Here is a 14,187-nt window from a genome sequence, read left to right on the forward strand (position 1 = left end):
TTATGTACAGTGGAGGCTTGTGTAGATAGACGTGTGTATAACTTATATCTATAGAATTTATTTATTTAAGATATATAGGCTATCTATAGAATTTATTTATTCAGGTAAGTTTTTTTTTTGCGTGTTTCAAAGGCTCTCTTGACTTTCCTTTATTTCTATTTAACAGGGATTGATGGTGAAGCATTGAGATGGAAAACAAATGGCTTTTATTTCTTGTTTTACCTCCACAAATAGAATGGCAGAAGAGAATTGTTTAAGCAGTGCCCAGATCCATACGCTGGACAATGAAGGACTGGTGAGTTCACTACTCTCTGCCTGTATGGGCAAATGAGACCCCGTGGATGATGGTGGTGTGTGCTGGCAGATGAGACCGCGTGTGAATGTGGTGTGTGTGTGTGTGTGTGTGTGTTAGGGTTGGGCTGTTATACGGTTAAACCGTAAACCGTGTTTTTTGAAAAGAGCAATATTTATTTACATTAACATTTTGCCGTTTGGCAGATGCCTTATTTCAAAGCGACTTACAATCAATACATGACTAAAGCCCTGTCCGGACGGCATATAAATTACCTGAGGACCTCTGTAATATATGTTTTACCAGGGGTAATTAGGTCATTTTTATCCCGTCTGGACCGACCATGTCAGTGATTTACTCCGGGGACCCCAGTAATTATTCCGTCTTGATTTACCTACTGTTTTTCAGCAAACCCTGAGGTCCTCTGATAATTATATTACCGTCCGGATTGACATGTCAGTATTTGGTACGCATTGCCTGATTTTGCGCGATATTAATACTAGAATTGACCGTTTTGACCGGGGTGTGAGATAGGGATGGACGGTTTTTCGGTTAAACCGAAAACCGGGGTTTATAAAAATAGAAACGGTTTTTTATCAAAACCGCCTGAAACCGTTTTTTTTTTTTTTTTTTTTTTTTTAGAAGAATAAAATAGAATAAGAATAAAACTGGAACATGTCACATGTTTGTCGTGTGTGAAAATAACAATGATACAGTCTGAATCTGCCGCGCAATGAGTGAGAGGTTTGGTCAGTTGTGAAGAATAACTGAGGATTAATATCTAATTGGGATTATATTTAAGGGTAACGAATCACTCTATGGGAAAGATAGTTGCCTTCAGTTATTGGTAGATAGGAAAGGTTTTTTACAATTACTCATTGTACATTTAATAAGATCATTTTCGCTGCTCTCTGTAAAGCGCATTGGGTCACTTTTGTGAGAAATGCTCTATAGAAATAAAATGTGATTTGATTTGATATCAATCAATCAATCAAACTTTATTTATGTTCTATAGCACAAATCATGCATTGAATGTAACTCCAAGTGCAGTATTTACTAAACCACAATATAATAAAACAAGAGCTATACGGATCAAGAGTGTTTGTGCACAGCGCCACTGTGTGTGAAGGCGCTACTGAAAGTGATGACAGAACGCATGTCTCAGAAGATACGCGGTCACTTAGTGACGCAAAGGTAGTTCTGTATTTATCTCTATCTGTATTAGTACATTTATTTTGAAAGCTCTATTTTGACAGCTCTACCATGGGCACTTTTATTTTGATGGGGCATTCAGGACGAGTCAGTCTCGCGGCATGTGGTTTTTATGAAAAGCGTTAAGTATGTTCACTGCATAATTCTAAGTCTAATATTTCAGTGATTATTGAGCAGTATTCAAATATTTAAATACATTGAGCAGCAGCTGAAACTTTGTCTAAGAACCAAGATATTGAGAAAGCAGTTCATTCAATGAAGACGCTGTTCCAAGAGATGATCTTCCGTGCAGGCGTGCACCCTGGATCAGTGGAGCTGGTGTGTTAAGTGTTCATGTGTTTTCATGTATGGTGTAGCTTACAAAAGTTCCACTTATATTTGTGAAACTAAGTAGCCTAAATGTGTTGCGACTGTGCTTACGGTGTTTTAATGGTGTTCGACATGAGTGTATTGTAGCAGTAGGGCTCAATTATTTGAAATTGGCGCTCTTTAAAAAAATAAAAATAATTTTTTTTTTTTTTTTTTTACTGTATTTTTCGGTTAACCGGAAAACCGCGGTTTTACTCTCTGACGGTTTTTCGGTTTCAATAATTGGAAACCGTCCATCCCTAGTGTGAGATCTAAGGTATTAGGTGAGCTCTGTGCAAACAATGGATGTGGATGACATTATTGACTCCCTTGAATCTCCACTATCGGATAACCAAACCACATAAAAGGTTAATTGACGACGATGATGTAAGTGACGATGGACTGATTTCTTCTTCTGAACCAGTTCTAGCGAATGTACCGAACATTAGCTTGTAAACTGTGCAGTTTGTATGGTCTGGATCTAGCACTCTATAAATCACGGTGTCTGACAACACACAGGGATGAAGTTAGGGGTGGGAATCGCAAGGTAAAGGGCTCTGCACACAGCGTGCGATTTCTGTTGCGCGTCAACGTTCCATTTTGAAGTTTGAATGGAAGTCTATGAGAACATCGCATTTACCCACACACGGCCCCGATTTTAATCGCACGGCGAACATTCGATTCCATTCATTTTGAATGGGACAAAGCACACGGCGTGCGAGTTTTGTCGCACTGTCAAATGAATGGAATCGAATGTTCGCCGTGCGATTAAAATCGGGGCCGTGTGTGGGTAAATGCGATGTTCTCATAGACTTCCATTCAAACTTCAAAATGGAACGTTGACGCGCAACAGAAATCGCACGCTGTGTGCAGAGCCCTTAACTCACGTATTGATAACCGTACCCCCCCCCTGTTTCAGTATGACTTTTATTAAACTGCGGTTCCTCCCGCGCACGCCCACATACAACATCCGGGTCTTACATGCAACATTATCAGGTCACCCCTAGGTGTCCCTGTAACACAGGCTACTAACATATTACATATGCCTATATGTAACACCCCCCCCCCCCCGATAATCTATACATTGTAAGAGGCAATTCATCAACGATACATCACAATATCTGTTAACTGGTATTTCATAACGTGGTTCCAGTGTTGCAGCATTCAGCAGAAACCTTCGTTTTCCACAACACTACAGACGAAGGTCCTTGCAAATAAACCCAGATAGACTTGGTAATAGTCGTAGCCCTCGGGGAGTTAAAGGGAAGCCTTGTTTTGAAATATAATCGTTCCAGACTTTAGATGTCGTATCTGTTTTTCCCCGCTTTGCGCCATTTCAGCCATCTTCTTAATTTTGATAACATCACAACATTCTGATAGAACATCGACATGCTAGAAACACATAACTACACATAATTAGATGATCACACAGCCCCAAACGCGAATACATCCCAAAACGAAAGTATTTACAAAAGTCTCCCTTACCAGTAGCCTATGGCAAAGAAGAATAGTACATCCAATCCACAAATTATGAGTATTTTGTGATTGTTAAACTGCTGTTTATTATATTGAGTGGGTACTTTAAAACGTAAAGTTTCGTGTTATGAAAAAAAACAAGTCTGCGAGTGGTTTCGGCTGCGTTCGTAAATTCGCTCTGGAAATCTGATCAGCAGTCATGCCTCTTGTCCAATCAAATTACTTGTTGTTGCTACACGTGCGTTGTGTTGTGGGTCTGACAAAACATCCGGCGGGAAAAGCTTCTTCTTCTGTGATGTTAAATGGCAGCTTGCACTAGGGGTGTAACGGATCACCTAACTCACGGATCGGATCGTGTCATGGTTTTTGAGTCACGGATCGGATAATTTTTCGGATCAACACAAAACATAAAAATACAAATAAAATGCTTTTTCCTCGAATTCTGTAAAAACACCACTTTTACTGTGTAAAACCCAACAACAGTCAAGATGTCAAAACTGGTGTATATATATATATATATATATATATATATATATATATATATATATATATATATATATATGTGTGTGTATATATATATATAGATATATACATATATACATACATAACATATTCTACACTCAAAACATTAGGCTACATATTAAACAGAAACACACATTCAACTTAAATGATGCAGTAGGAGAGAGGGAGGAGGCACCTGGTTGCAGCAGTGAATCACTGGGCTCTTTAAAGTAGACAAATAAACATGTTTTATGCCACGTTTAACTAAATAATAAAGTGAAACCTTACTTTAAACATGGTATGAAAAAAATGGCTACATTATCAGAAGTTGTCAAGCTGCCTTTTTCGTGCCTCCCGTCAACACACCAGGGTGATGTCGCGGCAAATGTGTGGCCATGCTCGTACGACTTTCTCGTTGCACAACGCCATGCTCGTACGACTTTCTTGTTGCACAACGCTTAAACACAGTAACTTTTTTATCGACCACACTTCCAATGACACTGTCCGTCATTGTTATAATTGACAGAGAAGCCAAAGTGCTCCCATACATGGGATTTAAATGACACGGGAGGCATTTCGAGTTCTTCTCTGTCGCCAACATTAGCAGCACTCGCCATGATACACTTGGGCTGCGTTCGTAAATTTGCTCTGAGAGCGCCGGAGAGCACACTGGGTCCGACGTCATAAAGGGACCAAGTAATTTGATTGGACGAGGCGTTCCATGAATGCTGATCAGATTCCAGAGCGAATTTACGAACGCAGCCTTGTTGTTCTGGATTTTTTTTCTCCATTATCAACCTATCATTGCGCTTTAGAGTAAAACAAAGCACGCAACTGTCGCGTCTATCTTTTCATGGCAACTCTACATTGTGATTTACAAGGGATATTAACTAATATTAAGTAATATTATTACTTGGTTACATTTTGCAATTGATCCGCGGTACACATGCGTGCCGAACCGTGGGGGGCGATCCGTACGGATCACGGATAACACCCCTAGCTTGCACCCGTAACGCAAACATGCATGGAGATGTTTTATTCCATCCGGATCGGTCATTAAAATCACTGGGGTCCTAGGGTAAAACAAATATTACAGAGGTCCTCAGGTAATTTATATGCCATCCGGACAGGGCTTATGTAAGTAAATCAACTATCCACATAGCAGGAAAAAGAAATCTATACTCAGGCCTGGGGCCATTGGCAATCGTCGTGCTAGAATAATTTGTCAATACAGCTGCTACCATTGCTATATATAATAAATGCCTTAGTACTTACTACAAACTGAGTGTTTGTCCAGCACCACTGTCAGTGTCCAGCACCACTGTGTGGTTGAAGATGCTTTGAAAGTGATGACAGAAGTTTTTGTAAGCAATGTTAATGTCATCAATAACATGTGACACCGCCCAGCCCTTGTGTGTGTGTCTGTGTCTGTGTGTGTGTGTGTGTGTGTGTGTGTGTTTTTCAATGGATGATAATGTTTGTTTGTGTTTTTCCAGATGAAGCCCAGAGTGGAGCTGCACACCCTGTTACAGCTGGCAGGAGCCAGACCAGACAAGGAGCTGTTTACCACCAAGGAGGTGAGTGACCATCCACCTGGATACACCCGTCACCTGGATACACCTGTCACCTGGATACACCTGTCACCTGGATTTACCTGTCACCTGGATACACCTGTCACCTGGACACACCTGTCACCACAGTTTCACTTCGGATCCTATCTCAGCAGCTGGGGCTGTATTGATAGTTACATGTGACAGGCTGTTTGTGTGGTCATGTGACAGGCTGTTTGTGTGGTCATGCACACCCACCAAACACTATGGGCCAGTTTCACAGACAAGGCTTAAGCCTAATCCTGGACTAAAAAGCATCTTCAATGGAGATTTTACATTGAAAGTGTGATTTAGTCCAGGACTAGGCTTAAGCCTTGTCTGTGAAACCGGCCCTCTATTAGGAAGGAACACTATACCAATAGTGGGTTGGGCCTCTCTTTGCTGTCAAAAGAGCCTCAATTCTTTGTGACATTGATTCCACAAGATGTTGGAAACATTCCTTTGAGATTCTGGTCCATGATGACATGATGGCATCACGCAATTCGCAATTCAAAATATTTTTCAGGTGTACTTTTAAGCTGTGAATCTCCCGTTCTACCACATCCCAAAGGTGTTCTATTGGATTCAGATCCGGTGACTGGGAAGGTCACTGAAGAACACTGAACTCATTGTCATATTCCTGAAACCAGTTTGAGATGACTTTTGCTTTGTGACATGGTGCATTATCATGCTTGAAGTAGCAGATTAGAAGATGGGTACATTGTGGCCATGAAAGGAAGGATGCACATTGTTAGCAACAATACTCAAAATAGGCTGTGGCATTCAAGTGATGATTGATTGGTATTAACTTCTGAGAGATTCTGCATTCTGAGATGCTTTTCTGCTCACCATAATTGTGCAGAGTGGTTATCTGAGTTACTGTAGCCTTTCTGTCAGCTCAAACCAGTCTAGCCCTACTCTGTTGACCTCTCTCATCAACAAGGCGTTTCCGTCCACAGAACTGCTGCTCACTGGATGTTTTTTCTTTATTGTACCATTCTGGGTAAACTCTAGGGACTAGTGTGTGAAAATCCAAGGGGATCAGCAATTTTAGAAATACTCAAACCATGTACGTCTGGCACCAACAATCATGCCACAGTCAAGATCAAAAAGTTTTCTCCATTCTGATGGTTGATGTGAACATTACCTGCTGGCCCGTATCTGCAGGATTTGTGTGTGTGTGTGTGTGTGTGTGTGTGTGTGTGTGTGTGTGTCCACCAGGTGCTGTTCTACCTGGGCCAGTACATTGTGTGTGTGTGTGTGTGTGTGTGTGTGTCCACCTGGGCCAGTACATCATGTGTGTGTGTGTGTGTGTCTACCAGGTGCTGTTCTACCTGGGCCAGTACATAATGAAGAAGCAGTTGTATGATGAGAACCAACAGCACATCGTCTACTGTGCCCACGACCCCCTGGGAGAGGTCCTGGGAGTGGACAGCTTCTCTGTCAAAGAACCACGGTACACACATACGCACGCACACACGCACGCACACACCATATACTGTCATGGCCAAAAATATCTGCACCCCTGCACTTCTGTCAGATAATGCACCACCTCTCCCAGAAAATGGTTGCAATTACAAATGCTTTGGTATTCACATATCTATTTCTTTTGTCTGCATTGGAACAACACAAAAAAAAGCAGGAAAAAAAGGCAAATCTGCTATCATTCCACACAGAACTCCAAAAATGGACTGGAACAAAATTATTATCTCTTTCAGAATCCTGTTCTCCATGATCACGAAAAACCTCCTAGCAGTGAAAAACCCAGGTACTGTTTCACCACAGTTCTTTTGTGGTTGCGTTGGGGGTAATGTTGTGGTAATGTTGTGATTGTGTTGTTTTCCCTCAGAGAGTCAGAGTGGGATCACAGAACCGAGGAGTCAGAGTGAACTGGACCACGGCCCGCAGGTAAGACACACACCGCTGGTCCTGTAGTTCCAGCCCAGGCAGGGTTTTTGTGTCTGATCATGTGTCTGATCATGTGTCTGATCATGTCTATGTTCCAGGAAGCAGAGCCAGACTCCCTGCCTTCATCAGAACGGAAGAGGAGGAGGAGAAGGAGGAGGAGCGACCCTGGTGAGTCTGTCTGTCTGCCTGTCTATGTCTCTGCCTGTCTGTGGCAGAACTGGTTGTTGGCCCAGCATTACTGTAACAGATTGTTTCCATGATATCAAAATGCACTGTTAGTATTTATGTCCTTCAGAATTGTACATGTATGTGGATATAAATAATGCATTTAAAATGTGTGTGTGTGTGTGTGTCGATCAGACCACAGAGAACACTCTGGTCTGGAGGCTGTGAAGATTTTTTTCACGTGACTATACCACACAATCAACCTCTTCATGGCCCCAGCACACACACGCCCCAGCCCCCCCTCCCCCTCCCCTCACAATTATGTTGTTGTTGATTATGATGATGATGTTGTTGTTGATGATGTTTATGTTGATGATGATGTTGATGTTGTTTCAGCAAGCGTGTCGTCCACCGAGGAGGAGGAGGAAGGGGAGGGGCCAAGGAAGAGACACAAGTCTGACAGCTTCTCTCTGACGTTTGACGACAGCCTGTCCTGGTGTGTGATTGGAGGGCTGAGAAGAGACACCAGGAGCAGCGAGTCTTCAGACTCCCACAGCAACACGGTGAGTCTCTGACCCCTGACCTCTAACCCCTGGTCATATCCTCTGACCCTGGCCCCTAACCCTGACCCTTAACCCCTGGTCCTAACCTCTATCTCTGGCCCCTAACCGTAACCCCAAACCTCTAACTCTGGCCCCTAACCGTAACCTCTAACCTCTAACCCCTGGTCATATCCTCTGACCCTGGCCCCTAACCCTGACCCTTAACCCCTGGTCCTAACCTCTATCTCTGGCCCTTAACCGTAACCCCTAACCTCTAACCCCTGGTCCTAACCCTGACCCATAACCCCTGTTCCTAACCTCTAGCCCCTGGTCCTCTACTCCCTAACCCTGATCTAAACAAACAATGAAACAATGCTTTATTTGCCATGCAAACAATTTGTCAATCTATCGTTGGAATGAATGTGTTAATTTTTGCACAGCAATGTTGACCCCTAGTGGTGTGTTGACCTCTGACCTCTGTTCCCAGGCCAGCGAGACGGCGGAGCGGGCGGGGGAGGAGGAGGCGGGGGGGGAGTCAGACTCTGACAACTTCAGTGTGGAGTTTGAGGTGGAGTCCATCGACTCTGACAAATTCAGCGTGGAGTTTGAGGTGGAGTCCATCGATTCTGACGCCTACAGCGAATATGGCGACACTGGAGAAAATGAGGTGTGCTCTCACTCCCGCTTGGAAAACTGACCGAATTACATCATCTTACAGTTTCTGTGTTAGCAGGGTCATTAGAGACCTAAGTACTGAACAAGGTCCCGGAACTGAGTTTTTCATAATTTGGGACCTTTAATACTATGGTCTATTAAACACAAGTAGATTCCCCCTTTCTTTTGATTGATTGATTGAAAACTTTATTAGAAGATTTGCAGAAGTAGGTACATGAAAGTACATATTACATACAAGGTCAACTAACAGGATAAAAACCCAAGAAAGCCACTGGCTTATTTCAATTGGGGTCCTTGATTCTCAATTCATCGTTACATGTAAGACAGACAAAAAACTAGTACTATCTACAAGATAATACAGACAAATAACTAGTACTATCTACAAGATAAACATACATCCAACATGGGAAGAACAATACAACAAAACATAAGGTATGTACAGCGGGTAGGACAGGTGGGGACATACACCACAGGTGGGGGCGGGGGACAAAACACAAAGTATACTTCTCTCTCTGTCTCTCTCCCTGCCTCTGTCTCTCTCTGTCTCTCTCCCTCTCTCTGTCTTTCTCCCTCTCTCTGTCTCTCTCTCTGCCTCTCTTGCTGTATCTCTCTTTCTCTCTTTCTCTGTGTCTCTGTCTCTCTCTCTGTGTCTGTGTCTCGCTCTGTATCTCTCTTTCTCTGTCTCTCTTTGTCTCTCTCTATCTCTTTCTCTCTCTTTACATGTTATTACTGGCCTTTTACAACAACATGTTTGTTAACTTTTTCTTTGGCTCCTTGTTGTTTGGTTTGTGTTGTGTTGAATGTGTGACTGTGTGGCAGCGCCCCCTGGGGTTGAGGCTTGTGACTGTGTGGCAGCGCCCCCTGGGGTTGAGGCTTGTGACTGTGTGGCAGCGCCCCCTGGGGTTGAGGCTTGTGACTGTGTGGCAGCGCCCCCTGGGGTTGAGGCGTGTGACTGTGTGGCAGCGCCCCCTGGGGTTGAGGCGTGTGACTGTGTGGCAGCGCCCCCTGGGGTTGAGGCTTGTGACTGTGTGGCAGCGCCCCCTGGGGTTGAGGCGTGTGACTGTGTGGCAGCGCCCCCTGGGGTTGAGGCGTGTGACTGTGTGGCAGCGCCCCCTGGGGTTGAGGCGTGTGACAGCGCGTCGGACTCACCTGCCTCTTCTTCCTGTAGGTGTACGAGGTCATCTTCCAGGCAGAGGAGGACCAAGACTCCTTTGACGATGATACAGAGATCACAGAAGCAGTAAGTCTCTCCTGAGACACACACACACACACACACACACAGTAGGGCTGATTTTTTTTCCCCGATTAGTCTAACTAATTTCTCGATTATTCTAAAGATTGTTTTTATTACTCAATTAATTAAACAATTAATTTACCCAAAATAAATACCAGAAACTTTTTTTCATTAATATTTCAAGATTTTATTTAATTATCTTCTCTTAAAAACAAACAAATGTAACAAAAACAAGTATGCACTGCAGGGCATTATTCCGCAACAACAACAAAAGTATTAACTGGTAATCTCTCCAAAATTCCAAAATTAAAGTAATTAAATGTTCAATCCCAAGTAAAAGTGCAGCCATCTGGATTATAGATTTGGCTTCCTTTCGTGGAAAAATCCTCCACACTGCTTCATCATCCTGGAAAAGAGATACACAAAGCACATTTGAATGATGATGGAAGTGGAATTAGCTCAAATGGTAGAGCGCTCGCTTAGCATGCGTGAAGTAGCGGGATCGATGCCCGCATTCTCCAATTGTATTTCCCTCCCAGAAACTCCCAGAGCGCAGTGCTCTGAACTTGGGAAAGTTTTGATATGTTTTGATATGAGAAATTCCACTAACAGATTCGAACTAAGTGGTCAGTTTATGAAAATAATACCTTAGAATACGAAATAAAATATAAAAATAATGGCCCCCTAGCGTTTGCCGCCATATTGTGACCCCCCCCCCCCCAAAGTCCAATCAAAAATGAATAAATATTAGCATCATAAAACAGCAATTTGGCGAAATGCAACACCAGCACACTTAAAAAACGAACAATGTTACGGTAGTTGTAATGTACAGTTTCGTAGCCTACTGTTTGTTCTGCACCGGACATGTGTGAAACTGCTGCTGTTCCGTAGCAGTCTGTTTGTATTCTCTGATAATATTCTCTGACTTTGTTTAAAACTCAAAAACAGCATTTTTATTCACATTCACATGGCTTTTCTGCTCTCTGGTAAACTAATGATAATGATATTCCAACTGCCCAGTTAAATCCAATCTATTATTTGGCATTCAGTGACATGCTTTTTAAATGATGTAACACAGAATATTACTCAACATTAATATTCAGGGAAGAAAAATAAGCCTGCTTTTTTTTTATGGGGGGCGGTAAGAGGCCTGGATAATGGACAGGGGGGCGCTGGCCCAAAAAAGGTTAAGAACCACTGGTTTAGATGATTGTGAATCCATGCTTTGACCGGACGCAGCCATCTGACTTATTTTCGATGTGCCGAAGCACGTTATACAAATCAACATATTTCTATAATCCATTACGTCAACAAGTCACCCCAACCCTAACACATACACACACACAACTTTAAACACAGGTCCCAGAAGCAGTCAGACTCTCCGGTCACCCTGGGATACTGAACATATTAACCTGCTTGTCATGTTGTGGTAGTATAATGCACCGTCGTCTAAAAGTGTGTGTTTGTGTGTGTGTCTGTGTGTGTGTGTCAGGACTACTGGAAGTGCTCTAAGTGTGAGGAGCTGAACCCGCCTCTCCCTCGCCACTGCAACCGCTGCTGGACGCTCCGATCCGATTGGTTCCCAGACTCTGACCCCAGCAGCCCCGCCCCCCTCCCGCAGCCCCTCCCCCCTAAGCCCTCACCCGCAGACGTGGGGGAGGGCCTGGACGTCCCGGACGGTAAGAGAGCCAGGACGCCCCCCCTCCTCCTCAAAGACTCCCAGACCTCAGAGTCTGTCTGCACCTCACAGCCAGACCCTCACTCACAGGACCTGGCCTGCTCCCAGCCCTCCACCTCCTCCTCCTCCACCCCCTCTGCCGCCCCCTGCAGCCAGGAGGGGGCAGTGGTCCCGGAGCTGGAGCGCTGGAGCAGCGAGGAGGCCAGCCTGCAGGCCAGCTGTCTGGCGCCCTGTGTCATCTGTCAGTCCAGACCCAAGAACGGCAGCATCGTCCACGGACGCACTGCACACCTGATGGCCTGCTACACCTGCGCCATGAAGCTTAAGAAGAGGAACAAGCTCTGTCCTGTCTGCCGGGAACCCATCCAGTCTGTGCTCCTCACCTACCTCAGCTAGGACACACATACACACTCACACATTATTGCTGTCAAAGTTTAGCGTGTTCATTGAGGAGATGGAAACTAACTCCACAATGTTGTTCTTTAACAGTTTTGACCCCAGTTTGACCTTTTCAATGTAACAGTTTAATTTTCGGCAGATATATATTTGGGTTGGTATTTTGGCTGGTTAAAAATGTATGACTTAATTTTAATTATTTAATTTCATCGTTTGATTTAAGGAAATATGTCCAAAGTCTGGCATGGGCTTAATGGGTACCGAATGCACCCTTTAAACCTATGTGTGTTCCAAATAAGCCCACTTCATGATTTATTGCTAAAGAAATAAAATATATTTTAAATGTAACAATACAAGCTTGATCTATTCAAATCTGTTACCTCTCAATAGCTATTTTCACTTTGCCTGTACTCTTATCCTGTGGCCTGTAAATGGCATGACCATCCTATTTGCTGTGTTGTCAACACAGAAAAAGTTAAACTTACAACACGTCATTGGAATGTAGCCAAAAAGGTATTTACATACAAAATCAAAACTATGGTGGAAATTACTCTTCAATACTTAATCTTTCAATATGTGTTGTCATTTGGTCTGTATCTGTATCCTATGGTGTGCTGCTGCCAATTGAAATTGCCCAATATGTCTGGTCCAGCCAGCTTGTTGAAAGTGCACGTTTTTAACGATTTTTAAAGACCGACTGACTGAAAGAAAAACTATTTCCAGGTTTGATACGAATTAAGAATCAAAATTCCGTAACTAACATAGCATAACACAGTCTAACCTAACTTTTAAGGAACTGCTTACTCATAACTAGGCCTGCTTAACTTCATAATAGGCTACCCACTGCTTCATGTTATCTTTCTATCAGACAGTCACTACCCTACCTGAAGACACTGACATCTCCCTCTCTACTGCTGGACTCAGGTAGACTACATGTCCCTGATGTGCTTCCATACTCAGCTTCTCCTTCACTCTCTGCCTCAACGACTTCCTGTCTACTCCGTATCTTTTTGCCAGAGATGAGAGATTGCGTTTGGTTCCCTCCCTGTACATACAGCATGCTTCGATCATGTGTGGACATGAACTATAGTTTTGCTGTGTTTTAGTAATCTCAAAAGTATGATCTGAAAAGTAAAGATTTAGAAACTAGGTTATTGTTAATGTTACGATAGCATATAGGCCTGTCCAGACTTAATGTACTACCAGGATCAACCAGAGCCAGCTCCCCGGAAAGTACAAAGTATGGTGTTACCAGTTCATACTGTACCAAAGGGTGATGTGGCCTCTGAAGATGAGCGAAATCCCCTCCTCAGTGGTAAGCAAGATGGACGGGCTGGCAAACTCGTTCATCAGGAAGTGGCTGGGACTGCCAAGATGCCTCTCAGACGTGGGCCTCTTTGGTAGGAACACGCTTCAACTGCCACTGCGATCCATCAGCTCTGGATACAAGCAAGAGAAGGCTCGATTGGTGCTAGAGCTGAGGGAATCCACTGACCAGCTGGTGAGAGCAGCGGGCACCCAGATAAGAACTGGAAGGAAGTGGAAAGCCCAAGAGGAGGTTGATTTGGCAATCGGCCAGCTGAAGCACCGCGAGGTGGTCGGCAGAGTCCAGGAGGGTAGAGCAGGCCTTGGAAGGGGCGAGACTCCCTTGTTCTGGTCAAAGGCTTCCGAAGAAGATCGAAGAGCCATGGTGGTGGCAGAAGTGGCAAGAACTGAGCAGGAACGCCTTAACATAAAGGCGGTGTCCCAGGGCCAGCAAGGACGCTGGACGTCATGGGAAGGTTATCCCCATAATAAAAAAGCACATTGTTATTGGCATTATTGTCGTCATGCATAAATGATGTACATCTCTAACACGTATCATGACAATGTCATCTGATTTTTTTTTCTCAAAACAAGTCAACAATTATTATTTTTTAGTAGCCGAGTTGTAGCTGTGTGTAAAATAACAAAATAGCAGTCGGAAATAGGCTGACAAACATTCATATTTACATTCACTTCTAAAAGAAAAACTCAAAACAAAATGTGCTGTTAAGAAACAAAGTGCAGAGGCATGCATTTAAAAAACAAAAAACTAAAACCACACTGCAAATAACAATAAGTGACAAAAACACGAACAAAAATAATAAATAAACCAGAAACTCACAGAATAAATTTAAAAAAGCACACGA

General features: G+C 43.5%; 1 protein-coding gene across 1 annotated transcript; it reads left to right on the forward strand.

Annotated features, from left to right (window-relative positions):
* Positions 1-235: 235 nt before the first annotated feature.
* On the forward strand, positions 236-12,188 carry LOC308156211 (E3 ubiquitin-protein ligase Mdm2-like; the record flags this gene model as incomplete). The annotated part of the gene is made up of 10 exons (XM_080529565.1): positions 236-295; positions 5,326-5,406; positions 6,741-6,874; positions 7,137-7,186; positions 7,268-7,326; positions 7,425-7,494; positions 7,888-8,054; positions 8,521-8,700; positions 9,877-9,948; positions 11,435-12,188. The coding sequence occupies 10 exons, from the start codon at positions 236-238 to the stop codon at positions 12,014-12,016; spliced, it is 1,455 nt and encodes a 484-aa protein (XP_080385691.1). The 3' UTR covers positions 12,017-12,188.
* Positions 12,189-14,187: the final 1,999 nt, after the last annotated feature.

This window comes from Nansenia antarctica (genome assembly GCF_963989245.1).
Source record: "Nansenia antarctica genome assembly, chromosome: 4".
Taxonomy (NCBI): domain Eukaryota; kingdom Metazoa; phylum Chordata; class Actinopteri; order Argentiniformes; family Microstomatidae; genus Nansenia; species Nansenia antarctica.